Consider the following 24,113-nt stretch of genomic DNA (forward strand, 5'->3'; position numbering starts at 1 on the left):
GTTGTGGAATGTTATTGGAAGTTACAATGTAACCTTTAGTTTTCTTGGTCTCTGGTTTGTTGGAGAACATCCTGGCGCTTAGGCGCCCCCTAGGGACTCCCTCGCAGAACACTCACCTTTTCTCCAACTGCAAGGCCAGGGTGACTTAAACATTCTACCTGGGCTTCTCTTGTCCACTACTCAGATGATAATGCTGGTAAAAACTGTTATACTGACCAAAGACCAGCTCATCCCATGTATAACACGGTACTAAGCAGAGGTGGACTTGCCACTCCAAGAATCTTTTGATATAGAAGCCATCTAAAATACCAGTCAAAGTTATCCATGGTTAGTTATTGAGGAGCAAGTTTTGTTTCCTTTAACCTTCCAATGAAATTGGAGACTCTGTTCTTGTTCTTGGCTGTCAAAGCAGATGACATACGGATGCATAAGTAGTACAGGAAAAAGGGAATAGAGAGTAATGGTTATGGCACAGTTCACAATAAACAGGGCAATCTAGTCTCAGTTCTGGGTGGGGTAGGGTGGGTAACAGAAATGAGGGGCTGTGGCTTTGTGGGCTGGGGGAGGCAAAATCCTCCTCTGTTTGCTTTTGATCTCTTCTCCTTTGTAGAGCCTCAATAATCGTGTGTGTGTGTGTGTGTGTGTGTGTGTGTGTGTGTGTGAGTCACTCAGGTGTCCGATTCTGTGCGATCCCATGGACTTTAGCCAGCCAAGCTTCTCTGTCCATGTAATTCTCCAGATAAGAATACAAGAGTGGGTTGCCAGCCCTTCTCCAGGGGATCTTCCTGACCCAGGGATCAAACCTGGGTCTGCTGTATTACTGGCAGATTCTTTAACATACGAGCCACCAGGAAAGACCCTCAATTATTACATTACCTATTTATTTGCTATGAGTAAATTGGCCTTTCCAATTTCTAAAAGGAGGCTAGCTATGGTCACACACACACACACACACACACACACACACACACACACACACACACACACACACACACACACACAGGAGCGCTCTGGCCAGGGTGGAGGAAGGAGATGGGAGGTTTCTGTCTAGAGCTGAAGAAAACCAGGCTGACCCCAGCGATCACCAATCATAATCAGGCCAACTGAATTCTGTTAATGAAAAGGGATATGTCCCATCCTATCTCCTGTCCTTTGTGGAGAGGAGGGAATGCAAGGAGGTCCTTATTTGATGTTTCTACTGCAAACTGCAAAAGGCTCCTCCTAGCCGCCTGTCCTCCTAGCCGGGGAGTATCCGTTTTCCGCAGCGTCCAGGAGAGTCCGCTCCCGTGGTGGTATCGCGAGTTGCCACTGCTGATCCACAGGCTCTTTTTAAGAACCTTGAAAGTGTATTGATAATTCCCAATTCAATCCTGGACCACTGGCGTCCTCTGTTGGTCACCTAAGGAAGGGGAAGGCAGACACCATTGAAAACACCCACACGGAGCTGGCCCATCGGATTCGCCGAGAGACTTCGGGGAGCAACTGTGCCCTCGCACTCCCCACCCCCATGCCGCCGCCCCTCCCCCCAGCATAATGCGAAGTGTTCAGATTACACAGACAAGCGAGACTCCCAGAGTCTCCATTTCAACGCACCGCTGGGAACTTGAAAAAAACTAGCCTGAAAAAAAAAGAGTGAAAATCACCAATTTTAAGGATTGTTCAGTTATTAAGTACGCTTCAGCAATGCACTTTTTTTTTATATTTTTTGTTGTGAATATAAGCTTTATTTGAAAAGCTCATCAGGGAAGATACCTAAAACAAAGACAAGCGTGATGTCAAATCTCTGACAAACCCTCTAAGGACCCATTTGCCGCCGGTCCATTTTAGTAACCAGGGACTTGCAGACACCCGGAAAGTGCGAACCCTCATGGCATTGAGAAGTCTATCTGTAAAGAGCGAAGACCACGTGCGTACGTGCAGACGCGCATTTGTGGGGGGCGGGGTGCTTGTGGTAAAGCCCCAAGTCCTTGGCTCCCTGAGACCTAGATGCGAATCGGGCATCCTCATTCAGAAATTCATCCTCCACCCCCTGACCCGAGGAATTAAGTTTCTCAAAGCTTTGCAAAGTACACACGGTGAGGAGCTGTGCTCACCGGTTTCCTTGACATCATTTCGACGCGGAGCGACCTCAGCCTGGGGCACAGAGAGTGAAGGGCGTCTGCAAGGAGGTGGCCCAGATCAGGGTCTCCGGCGTGGCCTGGGGCGCGGGAGATCCCGGGCTGACCAAGGCGCCTGGGTGGCCGGCGGCACCTGGGACTGCAGATTGGTGGGGCTGCCAGGTTTCCGGGAATGGAGGCGGGGGGGGGCGCCGGGCTTGCGGTAGTGAAACAGGTGCCTGCCGGGGCGACCGCGGGCTATGCGCCCCCGCACTCGACCCTGCAACACAGGGCTAGGCGCGGGTCGGCGGAGCCGGGTCTACGCCGGCCCGCCCCCGCCCCCCTCCCCGCAGCCGGCGCGCCGTTCCGGGGCGTGTCCTCGGCCGCCCAGCTGCTATATAGCGGCCGGCGCGCCCCGGACAGCCCAGATGCGAGCGCAGCAGCTATTGCAAGCTGAGGGCCAACCCTTGCCAGCCCCGATCCTACAGCCTCGCTCAGCTCGCTGCCTCCCAATCCCCGCGCCCCTCGGCGGAACGAGCATCCGGCCCCCGCGGCGGGCGCCATGCTGCGGGCACGCCCCGCGCTCTGGGCTGCGGCTCTGACCGCGCTAGCGTTGCTCCGCGGACCGCCAGCGGCACGAGCCGGGGCGGGCACAATGGGCACCGGCCCGGTGGTGCGCTGCGAGCCGTGCGACGCGCGTGCCTTGGCCCAGTGCGCGCCGCCGCCCCCTTCGCCCCCGTGCGCCGAGCTGGTGCGCGAGCCGGGCTGCGGTTGCTGTCTCACGTGCGCTTTGCGCGAGGGTCAGCCTTGCGGCGTCTACACCGAGCGCTGTGGCTCCGGCCTCCGCTGCCAGCCGCCGCCTGGTGATCCGCGCCCGCTACAGGCGCTGTTGGACGGCCGCGGGCTCTGCGCCAACGCCAGCGCCGTCGGCCGCCTGCGCCCCTACCTGCTGCCCGCGCCGCCCGCGCCAGGTGAGCTGCCCGCGCCAGATGCGCTGCCGAAGCGCAACCCTGGGCCAAGGTCAGAGGTGGTGCCCCTGTGGAGACTTCGTAGCTCTTCCCGCCCCAAGGGTTGTACATGGGGAAGCTGAAGCCTCACGACGCGAGGGCGCTTGCCCGAGGTACCCTCCACGACCGGCCTTCTACTCTTCGTTCTTTGAGTTGCGCGTTCTTGTAAATTGTAAAGCTCTTTCGGCGAAAACGGATTCTAGATTTCCTGGGGAGGGAGGGAGCAGATTTGGAGGTTAGCGGTCAATGGAGAGGTTCTGGACGGAGGGGATTCTCCGGCCATTCATGCAGGCGCCGCGCGGAAATGTGGGCGTGTACTGTGTGGCCCAATTCCGACTTGGGTTTCCCAGGAACTAAGAACGAGTGTATCCGCGCGCGGACGATTCTTGCGGACCTAGAGGCGCAGGGAACGGGAACGGGTGCATTTGGACCGGGAATGTGGGCAGGCACGTTGTAGGAAATGGTACCTGGCTTTAAAAGTACTAAGGTATGCACAGACCACAGTTTGCAAAGCAATGTCCAGTCCAGGGGTGTCCCAAAACCAGGGAGGTGGGAACCGGGTATGGGTATCTTCTGCAGCCGGACAACCTGACGTTCAGAAAAAAAGTGACTCTGGCGGTGGCAGGTTCTCTAACTTTGAAGCAAGCTTAGCCAGCCTCAGTCCTGTGAGTGAAGAAGTTTCCACATCGCTGAAGGCTAGGAGAAAAAGCCCCCACCTCCAACCTCCAGCTGGACAGAGCACAGTAGGCTAGCCACCGCCCCCCCCCCCACCCCAACATCCGTGGCTAGAAGGATGGAAGTCCCCTTCTAATTTCCCTCCGTGCAGGTTTCCTCTTCCAGGTGAGGCTATTTCCTTTCCAAGACTAGTGGAAAGGTAAAATTACAACTGCCTAAAACATTTACTGGTTATAGTAGACTGTTAAAATTTCTGGATGTGTTTGACTCTCAGGGCAGTTGGGTCGTTTGCTGTGTGTACTTCACTATTACTGTGAATTTTTGGAAATTCAAAAAGTGATCTTATAATTTGTTACAGATATTACCGTTTGGGGCCAGACTTTAATAGGCATTATGATTACTGTCATAGGATCTCTATAGTATAGGTAAATTACAAAAAGATCTAAGTGACTTCTCAAACTCACTTGAGGGGGGAGAAGTAATTTTACATCACAGTCAAAAGTTTAAGACAATTATCTGTGGTTTAAATGGAAGGGGTTTCTCTTTGTGCTTGTCAGCAGGCATTAGAAAGAAGCCAAAAGAAATTACTTAAGAGTTCTTGAAAAAGAAATGCAAATACATCCATTTACATATTCTTAGCATTCCCCTTTGGCCCAGTACTTCCCTGAAAAGAGAAAACTAAGATGAAAGGAAATTGAAACCAAATTAAAAACTTACTGTATCGGATCTGAGCTGGATGAATTTGTGCTTTCCCAGACACCAGACCCTTTGGGAACTTTGCCACTTCTCTTCAAGGAACCGTTTCTTTTCCTGGGTGAGGAAATCAAAACCAGAGGGAATGGGGACTTCTCCAAACACCCCGATGAGCACACCTGTCCAAAGAGCCTCCTGAAGAGAGCAGGGTTTCTGCAACAGAGCAGAGTATCTTTCAACCCTACTCAACCCTCCAGAAGCATTCTCCAAGCTAGAGCGAGGCATTTGTTCCTCAGAGCATGGAGCCAGAAGCCTTGGCAGGCTTCCAGGAGGGTGGGCAGGCTGCCATCTTGATGGGTGTGTTCTCAGGAGGGTAGAGAACAGGTCAGCTGCAGCAGTACGCTTGGCACCTCAGGTGTAGTAGACACGGGATCAGATAGTGAGCTGAGCCCCACCTGGGAGGATGGCCTCAGGGCACTGCTTGTCAGAGTGAAGTCATCCTGTGACAATCTCGTGGCTACACAGAACCAGGCAAAAGGAAGGGGCTTTCTGCTGGCCCTTCTCCATTAACATCCCAGGTTCATCCAGGAAAAGAAAGCGGCAGAGCATCCTGGCTCCACATCAGCTGTGCATTTAGTCAGAGTCCTTGAAATTCCAGTGACATTGTGGACATTCCAATGTCCATAGCAAGTGTGTCTTCATTAGCTTGGTTACAGTCAGAGATCTGCAGGAAGTGGCTTCCTTTTCAGAGTGAAGCTCTTTGGCACAGAGGATTGTACGCCTTGAGAGGTGGAGATGTCCTTGTCCCCTCTGCTCCTGTGCAAAGGGGGTAGGAAGGACTCATCCAGGACAGTGCCCCAGGATGCACGGGGTCTGTGCAGCTCTCCTGAGTGTTCCAGACCCTACCTGGACAGGGAGTGAGAAATGCGACAGTGAACACCATATAGAACACTCACAGACAGGCCTCCTGAGTCCAGGTGCCTGAGGTAAAGCTGCTTTGCAGAGAATTCAGTTTCCCCATCAAGCCCTTTACCTGGTAGCGCTTAGGACAGCCTGGAATCAGAATCCCTGGGGCTTGCTGACTCCCAGAGGCTGCCATCACCCGAGTGCTTCTGATGCAGCAAGTCCAGGTGGGCCGAAGATATGCTTGTCCACAAGTCCCGCACCCAGGAGGCCCGCTCTGGAGTAGCCCTACAGGGTGTCTGAATGGGCCTCTGAGCCTTCACTGACTCAGGTCTGCCCCCTCCTGGTGAAGGGTGAGAGATATGGGAAAGCTAAGAGCATGAAAAGCGTTTTCTTCAGCTGCACCTACGTTGTAGAAGCATGTTCCATTTAATTTTTAAAAGATGACTTCTTGAGGCCAAGGGAGTACCATTCACCACTAGTATTATGGAATAATACTTTACCGCGGTATTTTTCTAAACTTACTTGGAATTGTTGAATCACGTTTCCGTATGGATCAGACTTGATCAAAATGGTAAGATTTTGAAAAGATGGTCGTTTATCAATGACCATCAAGTCTGTGCCTCCTTCTGTCCTTCAAGGAAATGGCAGTGAGTCGGAAGAAGACCACAGCATGGGGAGCACGGAGAACCAGGCTCTCCCCAGCACGCATCGGGTGCCCGACTCCAAATTCCACCCCGTCCACACCAAGATGGATGTCATCAAGAAAGGTCATGCCAAGGACAGCCAGCGCTACAAGGTTGACTATGAGTCTCAGAGCACAGACACCCAGAACTTCTCCTCCGAGTCCAAGCGTGAGACAGAATACGTGAGAGCTTTTCCTCTTGCTGATGGGGGGCTGGGGCCGCCTGGCCTGGGTATCCAGAGGTCACAGGGTCACCACTGACTCAAGAGCCCAGCAGTTACTCCAGTGGTCCTTCTGATGCGCCATGCAGCTGGGAGCCCCTCCTTAAAGAAGGGATGCTGACCCTCCCCTGTGGCAGAGAGCCCATGAGAATCAGTGTACTGCCCTCCAGGCCTCTGCTGGCAGAGCGGTGTTCTCCCAAAGCTGGCCTGTTTTTGTTCACTTGGCCTCTGAGTGTCCTGGCGTGTGTGTCCCTGTCCCAGTCCCATAGCTTGCCCTGGGGAATCACGAGAGAGACAGGGGGCTGTGGTTGGCATCTGCATGGGGACGGTGACAACTAAATCAGACAAAAGATGCTCAAGGAGCACGTGGTCGGTTCCCTGGGTGTTACGGGGTTTTATCAGACACAGAGTTCCCAGGTAACCCATGCCTCCTCCCCAGGGGCCCTGCCGCCGGGAAATGGAGGACACGCTGAACCACCTCAAGTTCCTGAACATGCTCAGCCCCAGGGGCATCCACCTCCCCAACTGCGACAAGAAGGGCTTCTACAAGAAAAAGCAGGTGAGCACCATCCAAGCAGCTTGCTCCTCTCCCTCCTCCGCTGATACAGACGAGGGAACAGGCTTCCACCTGAGTCCTCTGGCTGCAGCCCCTGCTCCCGCCCCTGTCCCCCCCACCACACCCAAGACCTCTGAGGGGCTTCACATGAATTCTCAACCCTGGTGTCTTCTCCCCATCCGCGTCTCCTTCCCAACCCGCAGAGCAGTGTAAGGCCTCCCAGGACCCCTTTACTAGCCATGGAGGGACCAGGACATGTTAGCATTACACCATGGAGCGACATTTTTTATCAGCAATTGTAGAGAATTCCCAAGAAGCCTGATGTGATGTCCTATGGCAGGAAGCTGCTTCTGAGACCCCATGTCGGACCCTTGTACACCCATGCCTTCCTGATGGTGCCTGGCTGTACAGGATCAGGCACATAGGAGATGTGCTCATTTGAAGGCATAGGGAGTGTACCTGTGTAGATTTCAGATCATGTTCTAACAGCGTCTCAACTGACTTTTTAGTGGGACAGCTCTTAACCACAGTACCTACAGAATTAATCACAGAACAGCATGGCCGTGTTCAAAGTGCTGGTGGTAGTGGCCTCGATCAGAGGCCCCATCCTGTTCAGTGATCACTGAACAGGCCTCTGTGGCCTTTTTGTATATTTCTATTAATCACTTATTCAGCATACTTATCCTGAGAAGGTACCACATACACAGCTCAAGGCATCCTCTGAAAGACCCAGATGTGACAGGCACAGGGCAGATGGGGCATTGTCATGCCTCCCCCATTCAGCAGATAGACTTTGCAGGGCCAACAGGGTCTAGTGTCCACCCCTGCAAGACCCTGAGGGACACAAAACCACCAGGCCCCCTCATTTTGGGAGGCACTCACATCCACCCATCACGCCCCCAGACACACGCTGTGCACACAAGGCCTTGATCAGTTGTGCTTTCTGAGGGTAGCAGAGACCATGCTGGGAAACCATCCTGAGGGCTGAGCACCTGCCCCGTTGATAGGACCCCCCAAGGCGGGGCCTCCCCAGGTCTCACTTAATCTGTGCTCTGCCCACAGTGCCGCCCTTCCAAGGGCAGGAAGCGGGGTTTCTGCTGGTGTGTGGACAAGTACGGGCAGCCCCTCCCAGGCTTCGACGTGAAGGGGAAAGGGGACGTGCACTGCTACAGCATGGACAGCAAGTAGACTGTGGCCACGTGAGTCCTGGGGACTGGCAGGGACCCACAGGGGCACAGGTTGGGGGGGACACCTATAGATCCCAGGGATCCATAGTGGCCCTGGTGGGAGGGGACACCTGTAGATCCCAGGGATCCACAGGGGCCCTGGTGGGAGGGGACACCTGTAGGTCCCAGGGATCCACAGGGGCCCTGGTGGGAGGGGACACCTGTAGATCTCAGGGATCCACAGGGGCCCTGATGGGAGGGGACACCTGTAGATCTCAGGGATCCACAGGGGCACAGGTGGGAGGGGACACCTGTAGATCCCAGGTATCCACAAGGGCACAGGTGGGAGGGGACACATGTAAATCCCAGGGATCCACAGGGGCCCTGTTGGGAGGGGACACCTGTAGATCCCAGGGATCCACAAGGGCACAGGTGGGAGGGGACACGTGTAAATCCCAGGGATCCACAGGGGCCCTGGTGGGAGGGGACACCTGTAAATCCCAGGGATCCACAGGGACCCTGGTGGGAGGGGACACCTGTAGATCCCAGGGATCCACAGGGGCCCTGGTGGGAGGGGACACCTGTAGATCCCAGGGATCCACAGGGGCCCTGGTGGGAGGGGACACCTGTAGATCCCAGGGATCCACAGGGGCCCTGGTGGGAGGGGACACCTGTAGATCCCAGAGATCCACAGGGGCCCTGGTGGGAGGGGACACCTGTAGATCCCAGGGATCCACAGGGGCCCTGTTGGGAGGGGACACCTGTAGATCCCAGGGATCCACAAGGGCACAGGTGGGAGGGGACACGTGTAAATCCCAGGGATCCACAGGGGCCCTGGTGGGAGGGGACACCTGTAAATCCCAGGGATCCACAGGGACCCTGGTGGGAGGGGACACCTGTAGATCCCAGGGATCCACAGGGGCCCTGGTGGGAGGGGACACCTGTAGATCCCAGGGATCCACAGGGGCCCTGGTGGGAGGGGACACCTGTAGATCCCAGGGATCCACAGGGGCCCTGGTGGGAGGGGACACCTGTAGATCCCAGAGATCCACAGGGGCCCTGGTGGGAGGGGACACCTGTAGATCCCAGGGATCCACAGGGGCCCTGGTGGGAGGGGACACCTGTAGATCCCAGGGATCCACAGGGGCCCTGGTGGGAGGGGACACCTGTAGATCCCAGGGATCCACAGCGGCACAGGTGGGAGGGGACACCGTAGATCCCAGGGGCTGGTGACCCAGAAGCTGCACTGGCCTGGTGAACAGTCCCACACACAAGACAGAGCCCTCACTCTGCCCAGACAAGAGCAGGAAAGAGGGTCTGTGGCCAGGTTGTCTGAGAGACACCTCGCATGCATGCTGCCACTAGGCTCTTCTGTCCATGGAATTTTCCAGGCAAGAATACTGGAATGAGTTGCCATTTCCTTCTCCAGGGAATCTTCCTAACCCAGGGATCGAACCCACATCAGTTGCATTTCCTGCATTGCAGGTGGATTCTTTACCACTGCGCCACCTGGGAAGAGACACTTTGCTTCATTTTAAAGAACTTAAAACCCTTAAACCTTCTTACACATGCAGTGTAAGATTTCCAAAGTTAAGCTTTTCCCCCATGAGCCTCATGGTTCATTTAATTTCACATGTAAATTGTTTTCATCCAAAAGAACTTGTTGAAAGAATGAGTTTCTAAAGATGGTAGCATTTTTTTTTTCTGGTAAATACATTACGGCTATCCTGAGTCAATGACTAGTATCATTTTAATATAAAGTTTACATAAATCTAATATGAATGGAGAAGGGAATGGCAACCCACTCCAGTATTCTTGCCTGAGAAACCCCATGGATGGAAGAGCCTGGAAGGCTATATTCCATGGAGTCGCAAGAGTTGGACATGACTTAGTGACCAAACCAGCAGCACCACCAAACATAAAATTGACCTTGTCCTCATTATACTTTGTTTGGTGACACTCTTAAGAGCCACAGAAAAATCAGATCAATAAGATGAAAGTATATCTGATTGTAGTATAAAATACCAATTTTAATGAAAGATCTTATCAAAGATTAGTTGGTATCACTTAAAGCCCATGAGTCATACTTAACACTGCACTATCATAGAACAAAACTCCTCAAGCAACAGGTACCAGCCCCAGGTTTTAGCAAGGATGGAAACAATGAACACGTTTTTGGTTTAACTTTTTGTTGAACTTTTGTTTTCAGGCTTTATGAAAGGTATTTCCTTTGCAAACTAGTGACTGGTTTTGACTTGTGATTTCCTGGATTTTTGAGCAAGCTCATTGATAAATGAATCTTTTTCTAAAAACAAAAAATCTAATATGAAAATGAAATTTCAAACCATCGTGTGAAAGAATGAAATCATATTCCATTTTGTTTTCTTTTCATAACTGAGAGCTATTGGGAGAAAAATATTTCATGGTCTCAAGACAAATTTAAGTAAACAGAAGAAAATGTCATTTTTAGTGATCAGTTCTGTTTCCTTGCAAGTTAAAAAAAAAATAATTGTAATTTTAGGGCAACTATGTTAGTGGACACCGTGGGTGTCTCATGGAGTTCTCTGCTTCATTAAAAAGTGCAGGGTGAGCCCCTACCCTGCCAAATGTGTGGGTGTCATGCCTGATTATCCCAGGGTGGGCATTGAGCCCTTTTGATTTGGGGGAGATTTATTTCAACACATTCTTTTTTCTTTCTGTTTTAGTTAATGTGGAGCTCAAATATGCCTTATTTTGCACAAAAGACTGCCAAGGACATGATCAGCAGCTGGCTACAGCCTCGACTTCTATTTCTTTTTGTGGTGAATTGATTTTTTTTTTTTTTTTAAACCAAAGTTTAGAAAGAGATGTTTGAAATGCCTAGTTTTCTTCCACATGGTGAACCTGGCATCTTTCCACTTTCCAGTAGTCAGTGAAATGCAGTTTGATTTTTCTCGTTGCTTCCTATAAAAATACTTGTAAGCGCAAACTCGGTGCAGCCGTAGCTCACACTGCCCTGGGACCCTCCCCACCTCTCACCACAGCCAACCCTCCACTTCATGCCTTAGCAACGGCTGTTGCTCATGTAGACTCGCTTCATCCCCGCCTGTACGACGAGACAAGGCCTCATCAAGAAGAGGAAAGCCCTGTCCTTAAATGCCTGCGCATCCCGACACACCCACCTGGGGCCAGGGTCCCTGGACCAAGAAGATACTTTTTATCTTCAAGGGACCTGCACTGCTTGGAAACAAGTGGAGAGAATCAAGTGGAATCTTGTTTGAAAAAAAAAAAAATGACCAAGAATGTTCTAGGGCACTCTGGAAACCGACAAAGGCGGGGATTTCAGACCCTTCTTTGTCAGGCAGCTTTCTGAAGACGCGGGCTTTGCTGAGGCCCCATGGGGCAAGGGGGCAGGGCGACAGCCAGAGGCATCACAAGTAATAGCCTGGCTCTCCAGATGACTGCGGAAAACAGTGTTTTCCCACTCAGCCATTCAAGGGCAAGTTTATTCTTGAGGATAAGCTCCTTGAAGGCAAAAAAGGTTTCTTTTCATCTCTCCCCTTTTGTCCTCCTTGGCACAGTATAAAAAATAATCATCCTATATAACCTGGAAGACGAGTGGCTTGCTGGGGAGCCGGTCAGGGACACTGGGAGCACAGAGAATCACCCTTGCTTGATTCACTTGGACTTCCTCCTTTTCTTTCTAAGTCACAAGTATGCGCAGAGTACCCTCTTCCTGACTGTTCACAGTGTATACGTCATCGTGCAAGTATGATAGCACCTATACTAGATAATCCTAGATGAGTTGTAAGCGTTGCTAGAGAATATAAACACAGCCACGACCGAGGGAGGGGGCTCGTGCATGGGGCTCGGCCACTCTCCCAGGGGCGCCCTCCCGAGTCTCCAGGAGAGCGGGGAGGGGTCCCCGGCCACCCCCCGCAGCCTCTGGTTGGATCCACGCTGCACACAGCCCTCCTGGAGAACACAAAGGGATCTCAAAGATGTTCCGCCTACCTATTAGCTTTCCTTTATTTTTTTAATTAAGTTTTTGAGAAAAAAAAAGTATTTTTGAAAAGTTTGTCTTGCAATGTATTTATAAATAATAAATAAAATTTTTACCATAAAGAAATCCCCCTTTCTCCAGTTTTTGTATTACTAACAAACCAGAGGGCACTAGTGTTCCAGCTGTAGTTGTAACTTTCCAACTTTCCCTGCTTGCGTCTCTGGCAAGAGAATCCAAGGAGCCACCCCAGGTCTTTGCTTGTACCCATGGGGGTGTTGGGTCATGTCTGCAGTGAGCCTCTGGTTCTGAGGCCAGATTGTTGACCTGAGTGACCACCTGACCCTCATTGCCTTTAGACTGTATCCCCTGTTGTCCTGTCTGTCACCACTCCGGGCAGCCTTCATGGCTGAGCAGGAGAAGGCGTGGAACACTCCAGAGGATTCAACCGCACATCCTTTCCTGTGATCCGGTCAGCCAACCCCTCTCTGGTCTGGAGAAGGGAGTGGATGAGGCCAGAAAGGGATAGAAACCCCAGGAGACACTGGGCGGACTTCCAGGGTCTCCGTCCCTTCTCCGCAGCCTTGGAACAGTTGCTGCTTGTCACAGAGCCACTTCAGGCAAAGTTCTGAGCCTGTGACTCAGAACTGGGCATCGAAGGATGAATTGCACATCAAGGAATCTCCTGTTTAGAACCGTAACTGATCTGTTAGTAGAACATGTAAGGTGGGCCCTTTATCACAGAGCTGCGTGGGCTAAGCAGAGAGCCCTGTAGGTGCTCTGGGGACCAGGGGTGTGGGAGGTGATCTGGGGGACCTGGGCAGGAAACTGGCAGGCCCTTTGGAGCCACTATGAGCTGTGAGTTGCCCAGGATGCTGACTCTATAAGCCCTCTGGGCTTGTCTTCCTGGAAGCCCCCAAATCACGGGCCCTTTCTTATCCTCATTCTCCACCTCCTTCCACACCTGTGGTCACCTTTTCTTGCAAATGCTCTCATGCTGTGTCCGGTAAGCACATGGATTGCACCCACCTGGTTCTGCCCCATACCTTCCCTTCCTCAGTCACCTAGGTAGACCTTCCACCCTCAGGCTTCAGCTTTCCACCAGCCGTGAGTGCAGGTCCCCAGCCACCACCCCCAAGGGCACAAGGAAATGAGTGATGGGGCTCTCCACTCAGAGAGGTCAAGGCCAAGTGGTGTGAAAATGGCCTGGCCTCCTTTCCTGGCCCCACATTCCACCAGTAGTGTTGTCCACATTTTCTGTCCTAGAACCGTCTGTATGCAGAGAACAAAACACAGGATCACTGCTCTTGTAGAGAAACATAGTAAACAAGACAACATGGGTGGGCCATGCAGCTGGTGGGGTGTGAGTGCAGGGGAACACAGCGGGATGAATAAGGTCCAAGGCATCATTGCTGCTGTTTTCCCTTCCCTTTTTCACCAGCTTGGGTCCTTGGACTCCTTAATCAACAGAAATTGATAAGAGGCCTGATGAGAAATTCAGGGTGGGGCTTCTGCTGCAGCACCAGGGTATGAGAACAAGTAACAAGTGTCCTTGCTCCCTTCCTGAGGTGGGTCAGAGGAGTGGGATGAGCCAGTCCCTTAAACGGAATAAGGTTAGGGGCCGATAGGTGTGCTGGAGGGGTGGTTTAAGTAGTCCGGCCACCCCCTTGGTGTACAGGGATCATGCGCAGTCCCCCACTTTTGCTCCCAGAACCTCAGAAATGGCAGCTGGGTTTTGGCTTTTTTGTATCTTGTTCAGTCACTCAGTCATTTCTGACTCTTTGCAACCCCATGGACTGCAGCACACCAGGCTTACCTGTCCTTCACCATCTCCCAGAGCTTGCTCAAACTCATGTCCATTGAGTCGATGATGACATCCAACCATCTCATCCTCTGTCATCCCCTTCTCCTGCCTTCAATCTTTTCCAGCTTCAGGGTCTTTTCCAATGAGTCAGCTCTTCGCATCAGGTGGCCAAAGTATTGAAGCTTCACTTCAGCATCAGTCCTTCCAATTCAGGATTGATTTCCTTTAGGATTGACTGGTTTGACCTCCTTGCAGTCCAAGGGACCCTCCAGTCTTCTCCAGCACCACAAAGGCATCAATTCTTCAACGCTCAACCTTCTTTATGGTCCAGCTCTCACACCCATACATGACTACTGGAAAAACCATATCTTTGACTAGACAAGCCTCTGTTTTCAAAGTGATGTCTCTGCTTTTTAATACGCTAAGTTTGTCATAACTTTTCTTCCAAGGAGCAAGTGTCTTTTAATGTCATGGCTGCAGTCACCATACGCAGTGATTTGGAGCCCAGGAAAATAAAGTCTGTCCCTGTTTCCATTTTTTCCCATCTATTTGCCATGGGGCAATGGAACTGGATGTCATGATCTTAGTTTTTTGAAATGTTGAAATTTAAGCCAGCTTTTTCACTCTCCTCTTTCACCTTCATCAAGAGGCTCTTTAGTTCCTCTTTGCTTTCTGCCATTAGTGTGATATCATCTTCATATCTGAGGTTATTGATATTTCCCCCAGCAATCTTGGTTCCAGCTTGTGATTCATCTTTAGTTTCTTTTAAAACTATTTTGCAGTTTTCAGAATACAAATTTTGTATTTCTTTTGTTAAGTATACTACTAAGTATTTTATTCTTGTTGACACTGTTGTGAGTGAAATTTTCTTAATTTCGTTTTTTGATTGTTACAAGCAATTAATTTTTATATATTGATTCTGTATCATTTATTGGTTCTAATAATCTTTTAGTGGATTCCTTAGAATTTTTTATGTATAAGATCATGTCATCTTCAAACAGACACAGCTTTACTTCTTCCTGTTTCTAGATGCCTTACCTTTCTTTCTCTTGCCTGACTTACCTGACTAGCACCTCCAGCACAATGTAAGCAAAGTCATGAGAGCAGACATGCTTATCTTGTTTCTGATTTTAGGGGAAAAGCATATAGACTTTCACCATTAACTATGATGTCAGCTGTGGTGTTTTCCAAGATGCCTTTTGTCCACTTGAAGAAGTTTCCCTCTGTTCCTAGTTTGTCTAGTGTTTTTATCATGAAAGGATGTTGGATATTATCAAATACTTTTTCTGAGCCTATTGAGATGATCTGTGGGGTTTTTTTATTTTATTGGTATGGTTTATTACATTAATTGATTTTAGGATGTTAAAACAACTATATCTTCCTGAGGTAAATCCCACTTGATTATGGTGAATGATTATTCTAACATGTTGCTGGACTTAGTTTGCTAGTATTTTGCTGAGAATTTTTGTGCCCATAGTCACAGGAGATTTGGGGTGGTAGTTTTCTTTTCTTGTGATGTCTTTGGAGTGGAATCAAGGTAAAACTTTTATGAATGTAGGCTCATAAAATGAACTGATACGTGTTCTCCCATCTTCTAAATTTTGGAAGAGTTTGTAAAGAATTTGTATTCTTTAAATGTTTGGTAGAATTCCTCAAAGAAGCCATCTGGGTCTGGGCTTTTATTAATGGGCAGTTTTTTCTTTTCCTAATTCAATCATTTCACTTGTTACAGGTCTAATCAGATAGTCTAATTCTTGTGTCAGTTTTGGTAGTTCCTGTGTTTCTAAAATGTTTCCATTTCATCTCTGTAATCCAATTTGTTAGTGTACAGTTGTTCATAGTATTCCTTTATAATCCTTTTTATTTTTGTAAAAGCAGTGGTAAGGCCACCTCTTTCATTTCTGATTCTACTTATTGGAGTCTTTTTTCTCGGTCAGAAGAGCTAAAGATTTGTCAATCATGTAGATCTTTTCAAAGAACAAGTTTTTATCTCACTGATTTTTCTCAACTGATTTTCTATTCTCTGTTTATTCATTTATTTCCCTCTAATCTTTATTATTTCCTTGCTTCTGCTTGATTTATATTTGGTTTCACCTTCCTTTTCCAGTGTCCTAAAGTTTTTTGAGATTTTTTTCTCTTAATAGGGGCATGTACAGCTGTAAATTTCCTTTTGAGCACTGTTCTAGCTGCCTCAGATTTGAGGGAGTCCCAAGCTCAGGAAGGAGGGAAGTGTTATCCCAATTTAGACCCATAGAGTCAAAAGCATGAAAACCAGGGAGAGGTTCCATGTGTACCTTCCACCTCTGCTGGCTGTGAGGACTAAGGGCAGCAGCACTCCAGAACTGACGGAACCACAGAAACCATCCTGTTAATAATGCTGATGGCCTGGGTCAGACATGGAAGAGTTTCCAAACGCATCTGGGGCAGAGGTCCTTCTGTCCCGCCAAGGAGCTGTCCCCAGAGCCAATGCCCCCAGACACCTGTGTGCACCCATGGGACTTGCTGTTGTGACTATGTTCTCCACACATGGGTGCACAGGGGAGCTGCCGAGAGGTTGCTGGAGAATCAGGTGGACACAACAAGAAAATATGCGGTAGGAGCACTGAAATCGTGAAGGACCCTTAACTCAGATTCCCTCACAAATGTCCATCAACTCCTGATTCGTTTGAGAGAAACTGGAGCTAGAGATATGAGACAGAGTGGCCAGTTATGCCTGATCCATGAGAGCATGTTCAAAAGCCTTGGGACTGGACAGGGCTGGGCCCCACATCTAAGACAATGTTGATACTTGTATAGTTTAACTGATACTTTCGATTAACCACCTAAACAAGGTGGATGAAAGCCCCCAACTTCGGTTGAGATGAGGACCTCTATAGGCACTGCTGTGATGGTACCTTCAAGTTTGGAGTTGAGTCCTTTTAGTTTTGCCCAGAAGATACCTCCCGCATGTCATGGGAAGGGAAGTCCACCTTCCCCCAGCTCTGCTCCTGAGTCAGGCCCTCAAGCTGGGTCCTACAGGGATCTCAGGAAAGCTGAAGCGCTGAGAATGCTCCCATTGCCATCGTGGGATTATGGTGACCACGATGCTGTCCACTTTTACCAGGGTGGGATGAGGCTATGGTTGACTCACATCAGACTGACTGGTACATTTTAAATGATGAGTCTGAGAGCTGAGTTCACAGGGAGCCCCGGGGCCCAGGCAAAGGGAGGGTGGCAGACGTGGGGTCAGAGAGTGAAGGGGCAGACCCAAGATGGGGAGCCCAGACAAGGTAGGGACCTGGTGGGATCCAATAGGAGGGATGAGATGCCCATCCAGGGGAGACAAGGAAGGAGCAGTCAGCAGGGCAGGCAGGAATGAGGAAGGGGCAGTGTCAGGAAAAGCAAGCAGAGAATAGTTAAAGAAAGAAAGAAATCCACAGAACAGAGGACTCACGCTGTGCGCTCAGGGCTTAGTCAGGTGAACAGAGGGCCAAACAGGGTGCGTCATGGAGGACACCTCTGGAGCCTGCAGAGGACAGGGTCTGGGCAGAGTCGGAGAACAGACAGCTGAGGGAGAGGTTAAGGAAGTGAATCTACCTTACACTGAAGATGGGAGAAACCCTGGCCTGTTTTCAAGAGGAAGGGGAAGAGCTAGTGGAGAAGTTAGGGCTCGAAAAGGGAGGAGTACCCTGGGCAGCAGGAGCCCTCGGTGGGCACAGCAGACCTGCCTGCTGTGGGAACAAGGAGCCTGCAGAGTCTAATCGCCAGTGCTGCACAAGGAAGGGGCAGGATGGCAGACGGAAGGAATTCAGGAAGGAAGAAGACGTTATGTTCAACCAATGTCCACGACGGTAGCAATGTTCCAGGGTGGGACATTTATTCCAATGTTTACACTGTGTTCCCATGTTTGACAATATATCCAATGCATATTTTAACATTAATGACATCATCACATGTAGCTTTGACTACATAATCAAAATTTAAGTTTCCCTGCCAATTTACACTAGACACGGTAAATAGAGTAAATCATTCTTACATGCAGCTTAAACATCCTCCATTGAACCACCTGAAAAAAATCATTGCTACTTGCTAGGCAGTATTATCCTATGCTCTTTAAGACAGAAGCACAAACCCCTGAAGAGCTAAAATACAAGTATTTATACACAACATGATGGGAAGGGTTTCATGATACATAAATTAATATAACACAAGTTACTGTGTAGAAAAAATAAATTTATGGTGAATAAATAAACTACAAGTAATATGTGGAGTATAAAAAAGTAATTCCTACATATATATACATCTCTCTATATAAAAGTGTGTGTGTATTTCAGAGTATAAATATACTATGTTCTTAAATATTTCATGTGCAGGAATTCGATCATATTGCATCTGTTTTCAGTTCTGTAAGTTAAAATACTGTTGGCATTTGGGGTCCCCTCTGATGGCCACAGACCCCAAGATCCTCTTCCCACTCCAAGGGTAGACACACCAACAGAGCCCAGGCTCTCCCTCCAGCGACGTCTCACACTGCAAAGAGAAGGATCAAGGTCAAGAGCAGCCCCAGTGAAACTGAGGGGGAGGGGGAGTTCCGTGCCGCCCAGCTGAGAACCAACCGTGAGCCACACTCTGCCCCAAACTGGCCGTGACCATGACTGAGGGCAAATCCTACATCACAATGGAGACAAAGGTCAAGTGTCCAGAGCAACAAGGACGTCAGGTGTGTGTTGAACGGTATAGCATATGCATAACTGTTTGCTTCACAGCCCATGCAACAGAGCTGCTGAGCCCAGAGAGAGCCTGTCCGTGCATGGCAGACCTTCTCTGACAAATTCCTCATCTGTTACAAAGCACTTCCTGGTCCTCAGTTTCCTCCAGAAATATTCACAGAATCTGGGTTTCACTGAGTCCAAAAGGGCTCTTCAAAATTAGGTTTTGGTGTGCTTAATCTCATTTATTATCCAAAAAACAATGCTATTGTATTGAATTATAAAGTTCATTTATTTTCCTTTGTAGGGAGAAAAATGTGAGAGATGTCGAAACAGATAATCGTTTTCCTAAGTAGAGTTGTCCCCTTCCTCTCTATTATGGTGAGAAACTGAGATCCCGAGGGGCCTGTGAAGGCCCCCACCTGCTCAGACTTGCTGGATGGTGGAGGATCCATCATCAGGGATGATGATTCCATCCTCAGGGATGATCCCATCCTCAGGGATCAGCCCAGGATCCCTGAGGCTAGTGGCCCCCACTGACTGGAAGCACCAAGCTGATCTTCAGGCTCCCAGGGGCTAGTGGCTCCTAGTCCCAGAGAAATGAGTCTTACATGATATGATCAGTTATGGGGCTTAACGGTGCTTACTTGGAGCTGGACACCCTGTTCACTGAAAGACTGGCCTAGCAGAGGTGTGAGTAGCAGGGCCATCCTGTGAGGATGCACATACCTGTTTGCTGTGATAGAATCCATTCTTGTTGCAGTTTGGCAGATAAAATTTGTAAAGTTTGTCTCCTGCCTTCTGCTGTTCCCTGGCTAATCTGTCCAGCACTTTATAGAGTTCTCGCTGGCAGGGCTCCTAAAAGGATAAATTGATATTGTGTACTGTCAGCCTAAAGTGCAGGCGGGGAGTGAATGCAGAAGGTTTTATGTGGGCTCTGAGCACAGGCCTGGACCTGCCTTCCCTGGGCCTCACTCTCTCACCTGTAGAAGGAGCGTGGCTAATCTCTGTCCTGAATTGTTAACATAAAAGATGGGAACCCATGCCCGCCCTCCTGAACATTCGCTAAGCACCTAAAGGAGTCAAGAGCATCACTAATGCCATGAGCTCTCCGACTCTCCTGCCCCCCCCCCTCCCCATCATGGGTAATTCTGCCACCAGTCGTCTGGGCACAACTTTGTGAATGGAGGACTTAGTAGGAGAGACTTCTAAATTTTGTACAACTTTCCTCTACAAGGTTAGTTCACATAAGCCAAATTCATTGAGGATTAAGGCATTCATTTGAACAATCTGAAATAAGGATGAACTTTTCTCTATTGTTATCATTTCCAGATGAAACTCTGAAGTGCCTAAAAAACAGTTCAATCCTCCACTTTTCTGATTACGCATGTTTGCAGAAGTGATTTTTGTTTTCACAAATGAACCCGCCACTCCAACTTTGATTCTTTGTCGCCCTCAAGTGGTAGAACTGAAAACAGACACCAATTAAGATGCTACCAGGGAGTTCAAGTTTAATGGGGACAGAATTTTCATTTGGGAAGATGAAGAAGTTCTCAAGATAGACAGTGGTGACAGAATTATGGTGGCAGAATAATGTAAATGTACTTAAAGCCACTAGACTTTATACTTTAAAATGGTTAAAGAGCTAACTTTTATGTTATGAATATTTTAACACAATTTCTTAAAAGTGGGGAGGAAGATGCGACAGGAGAGGAAGATAAGAACAGCTTAGTGCTCTTTAGACACTGCTAGTCTGACACCCTTATTTTAGAGATGAGCTCAGAGACATGAAGTAATGTATCTAAAGTTGCACAGCATGGATTGCATTTTTCTTTCTATCCAGCAGGTTCCTTTGTTGAAAGCTTAGCAAATCTAAGCTGAGAAATGTCTGCTAGGCTTTGGGGAAGAATGTGCTATCGCTAGGACTCAGGACCAAACTGGCAGGCCCAGAAGGTTCAAGCTAGAGATTCCACCTGCTTCAAGGGTCTCACCTTCCACGTCTTGACGTCACTGATCTCAAGAGCCCTCAAGCTCTCATAATTACTGATGGCATTCCAGAGAATGGGAAGGTCCTCACTGGACTCGGCCATCAAGTGGAAATTGTCCAGAAGCTGCTCCTGAGTTATCTCTGAGCTCTCCGGGGACACATTCTCTGGGTTGGTGGTGTCCTTTGTATCTAAAAATGAAAAAACAAAAACCCATGAGCCCCCCCTCACCGAGGCATCTGCACTTGTGACCCCCTGAAGTTGTTTCCTTTCCCACAAAACCAAACGGGGACAGGATGGTCATACGGACCCAGAGTTTTGCCTAATTCCTCTTTAAAGGAACTTTTAGTGGTTTCTGGGTAGAGGAGTAACCCAACAGCAATACCAAAGGCAAGAGTGCCCTGTGATTCTGCTTCTAATGTAGCCAAATGCACATTTGTCAAAGCCTGGGAAGAGCCCTGAGAAAGCCATGGATTATAGTTCAAATGGAGAAGGAAATGGCAACCCACTCCAATATTCTTGCCTGGAGAATCCCATGAACAGAGGAGCCTGGTGGGCTATAGCCCATGGGGTTGCAAGAGTCAGACATGACTTAGCGACTAAACCACAATTCAAATCCTCAACCCATCCTCTTCTTTCCCATCCATAAAATGGACATTTTAGTAATTCCCTATGAACAGGTGGTAGGGTTCATTCAGAGGTGGATCTAGACTGTTCTACTCTCTTCTTTCCCAGGGACTCTGCCTTCCCACAGTCAAAGTGACTTCTTTGCAACCCTGGGAAGAGGAGAGAGGGTCACCAGATTAGATGCAGAGAGTCCTAAGGTTTGGGTTTGGTACATGGACAGAATGATGGAGAACTGGCTCTCTTAAGGAACTCCCCTGGAGTGGGGGTGCCCTATCCTTTGAGGGCCACGGAGATGACTCCATTTCATTGACTCTGAAAGTGGAGAACCAGAAGAAAAACCGTCTCCCCTCCAGCAGATCCCCATCAGGACAAAGAGCCACAGAATGGCTCCAAAAATCACAGAACCACACTGGACACGCAGCTGCAGGGACAGGGAAGTAGGGAGAGAGGGTAGAGAAGGGGATATTTCTTCTGCTTCCCACTACAAATAAATCACTGCTAAATTCGGGAAAGCTCTAATTGTCAAGTTCTGAGCAGGCGGCGCACACATCAAACACCGTTTTTCTATGGCAATGAATGCAAGTGAAGTTTTTAACCTAAACTTTCACATTATGTTCTGTAAACATCTGGTAAGCACATAACGGTCTGCATAGGACATATATTACAAAGGACATTCCAAACACTTCCCAGGAGGCCAGCAGGACGGGCTCCCATTGCAGGCCTTCGGGAAAATGGCAGAGAGGAGAGCCAGGGGCACCTAGAGTGGCACCCACTGCCTGGGCATCCCCATCGCCTCCCTCCTTTCTCATGTCCAGGTTGCTATAGATCAGCGGGCTGCCAAGGGGGGTCTCGGCTCCCTCCGCAACACTCCCACCAAGTTGTGTGTGTCCTCCCTAATCCTGAGCGCCCCTGCAGGACCACACAACAATAGGGTTCATCTGGGCGACTTAAAACCCTTTCCCCTTCCCGTTGGCTGCAAGCTCTGAGCCTGGCCGGGTTTGCTCTCTACTGGCTTCGGTTGAGCAGCTTTCCTTGCCTTGCCCCAGCCTCCCACCCCATCTGTCCCAGGGGAGGAACCCAGGTGAGGAGACGGTGGTACCTGTGGCCTCATCGCTGGGCGTGGTCATGCAGGCGCCCTGGCCGCGGGTGAGGGCGTGCAAGGGCCTCGGCTCCCCTGGGAGGGCGCGGCAGCTGAGCCCGCGAGCGCAGCGAGCAGTGGCCACGCCGCATGCGGCTCCGAGAGGCAGGGCGCACATCGGGCAGCAGCCGCAGCCCGCGGACCGGGTGAGTTCCGGGCACGAGGCGGGCACGGGCGGGCAGAGCGCCAGCCTCTCGGCGGAGCAGGGCGCACAGCGCCAGGGTTGGGGAGCGCCGACCGTCGCGCCGAGCTGAACGGCCAGCGATAGCAGAAGCGGCCAGGCTCGGATAGCAAGGACTTCGGGCATCGCAGCGGTGGGTGGCAGACAGGAGCCGGCGCTCGCTAGCGGTAGGGGCGGCTTGGTTGGCGAATGCTGCCTGGCGGTGGCGCCGGAGCGGTGGCCGATGCTCGCTGAGCTCCGCGTGCGCCTTTTGAAGGGCTCGGGCTGGGCCACCTCAACCAGCGGTTAATGATTGGCAGCGCCGCGTGCTCCAGGGCAGTGTTCAAAATAAGTTTGTTTTGTTTGTACGTGCACAGCCCTGCGCAAACCGTGGGTGGAAGGAGGGCAAACGGTCCACGTTTCAGACTGTGTTTGTCCTGTTGTTAAGGTTCAGACCTGGAGCCAAAGTGCAATTCCAGCTAGGAGCGCACGGTCACATGAAGGATGGTGCTTGCTTGTTTTGTTCAAGGGACATCTTCAGGTTGAGCCTGCCAATTCTCCCTGGACGACCTAGGGAAAGCAGGAGAGATGAGCTGGGCAAGGCCAGCTTACTGGCCAATTTTCAAGTGGGGAAATCAAGGCCGGGGAAGAGGAAGGAGTGCTTTGAACCTAAGTCTTTGAAAGCCTTGTTTCTCAGAAGCAAAGCCGGAACTGTTTCTGCCTGTGCAGGAAAAAGACAACAGGCCCCTTAATTGCTGTCTTGAGAGCCTTTCTCAGGAGGAAAGAAGGAAGGAAAGGGACAGCTCCTCCCAGGACTGATGCCAAGCTCCGCAGTCTCACCACAGCCCCCCAGAGCCCAGTTAACAGAGCTTCCAGGGAGTAGGGGGACTCAGAGCCATTAAGAGAAGGGCTGAGGACTTCCCTGGTGGTCCACTGGTTAAGACTCTGCACTTCCATTGCAGAGAGCACCTGTTCTATCCCTGTTTGGGAAACTAAATTCCCACATACGGCATGGTGTGGCCAAAAAAAAAAAAAAAAAAAAAAATTAAGTTAAAAAAAGAGAGAGAGATAGAGAGACAGGGCTGAGGCTAAGGAACTGAGCGCAGACCCCAGCTTCCTCTGCCCTTCAGCCTCAGATCAGATTTTTATCAGGAGTCGATGATTGCAGCTTTCTCTTTCGTTAAAATTCCTATCTCTAGATATCCTCTTAGATGGAAAGAAAATTGTCACTGTAGCTTCAGAGACAGTGAAAAATGGGCCTGCTCACATCCAGACACCAGGCACTCTCTCTGGCACCCAGTCCTTGGAAACCAGGTAGCTATTGACAAGAAAAAGGCAGTTCTATATTTACTGAGAGAGAAAGATCTCCAAGGTCTGTAAGATTAGGCAAGTAAAATTTCCAAGTGAAGTAAAAACAGGAAGGCATAGAATATACTATTGTTTGTGCACAAACAAGTCATATGAATATATATGTCATTGTGATTTTAAATGTATGGACTATTTTGAGAAGTATGTATAAGAAACTCGCCCGCATTGCAGAGGAAGGTGTGAAATTAGGTGACTGAGAAAGAGACTGGTTTTCCCTTCACACTCTTTTTTTAGCCCTCTGGATTCACATTATCTAGTAAATACTACATTATTTGGTATAATTAGGTGTTTACATTTTCAGTTATATTATCTATCTCAGGAATCGTGCTTGCTAAGTCACTTCAGTTGTGTCCGAATCTATA

The 24,113-nt window shown here is 49.7% G+C and overlaps 2 protein-coding genes across 2 annotated transcripts; one reads left to right on the top strand and one right to left on the bottom strand.

Moving 5' to 3' along the window:
* Window positions 1-2,522: 2,522 nt before the first annotated feature.
* Window positions 2,523-12,112, top strand: IGFBP3 (insulin like growth factor binding protein 3). Its single transcript, XM_061165572.1, has 5 exons — window positions 2,523-3,067; window positions 6,016-6,242; window positions 6,720-6,839; window positions 7,899-8,035; window positions 10,708-12,112. The coding sequence occupies exons 1-4, from the start codon at window positions 2,659-2,661 to the stop codon at window positions 8,022-8,024; spliced, it is 882 nt and encodes a 293-aa protein (XP_061021555.1). The 5' UTR covers window positions 2,523-2,658; the 3' UTR covers window positions 8,025-8,035; window positions 10,708-12,112.
* A 5,523-nt stretch (window positions 12,113-17,635) lies between these two features.
* On the bottom strand, window positions 17,636-22,530 carry IGFBP1 (insulin like growth factor binding protein 1). Its single transcript, XM_061166377.1, has 4 exons — window positions 22,185-22,530; window positions 20,465-20,649; window positions 19,203-19,331; window positions 17,636-18,294 (listed from the first exon to the last, which is right to left on the bottom strand). Exons 1-4 carry the CDS (start codon window positions 22,528-22,530, stop codon window positions 18,163-18,165), a joined length of 792 nt encoding a protein of 263 aa, XP_061022360.1. The 3' UTR covers window positions 17,636-18,162.
* Between the last annotated feature and the right edge of the window lie 1,583 nt (window positions 22,531-24,113).

The sequence above is a fragment of the Dama dama genome, chromosome 18 (assembly GCF_033118175.1).
Source record: "Dama dama isolate Ldn47 chromosome 18, ASM3311817v1, whole genome shotgun sequence".
Classification (NCBI taxonomy): Eukaryota; Metazoa; Chordata; class Mammalia; order Artiodactyla; family Cervidae; genus Dama; species Dama dama.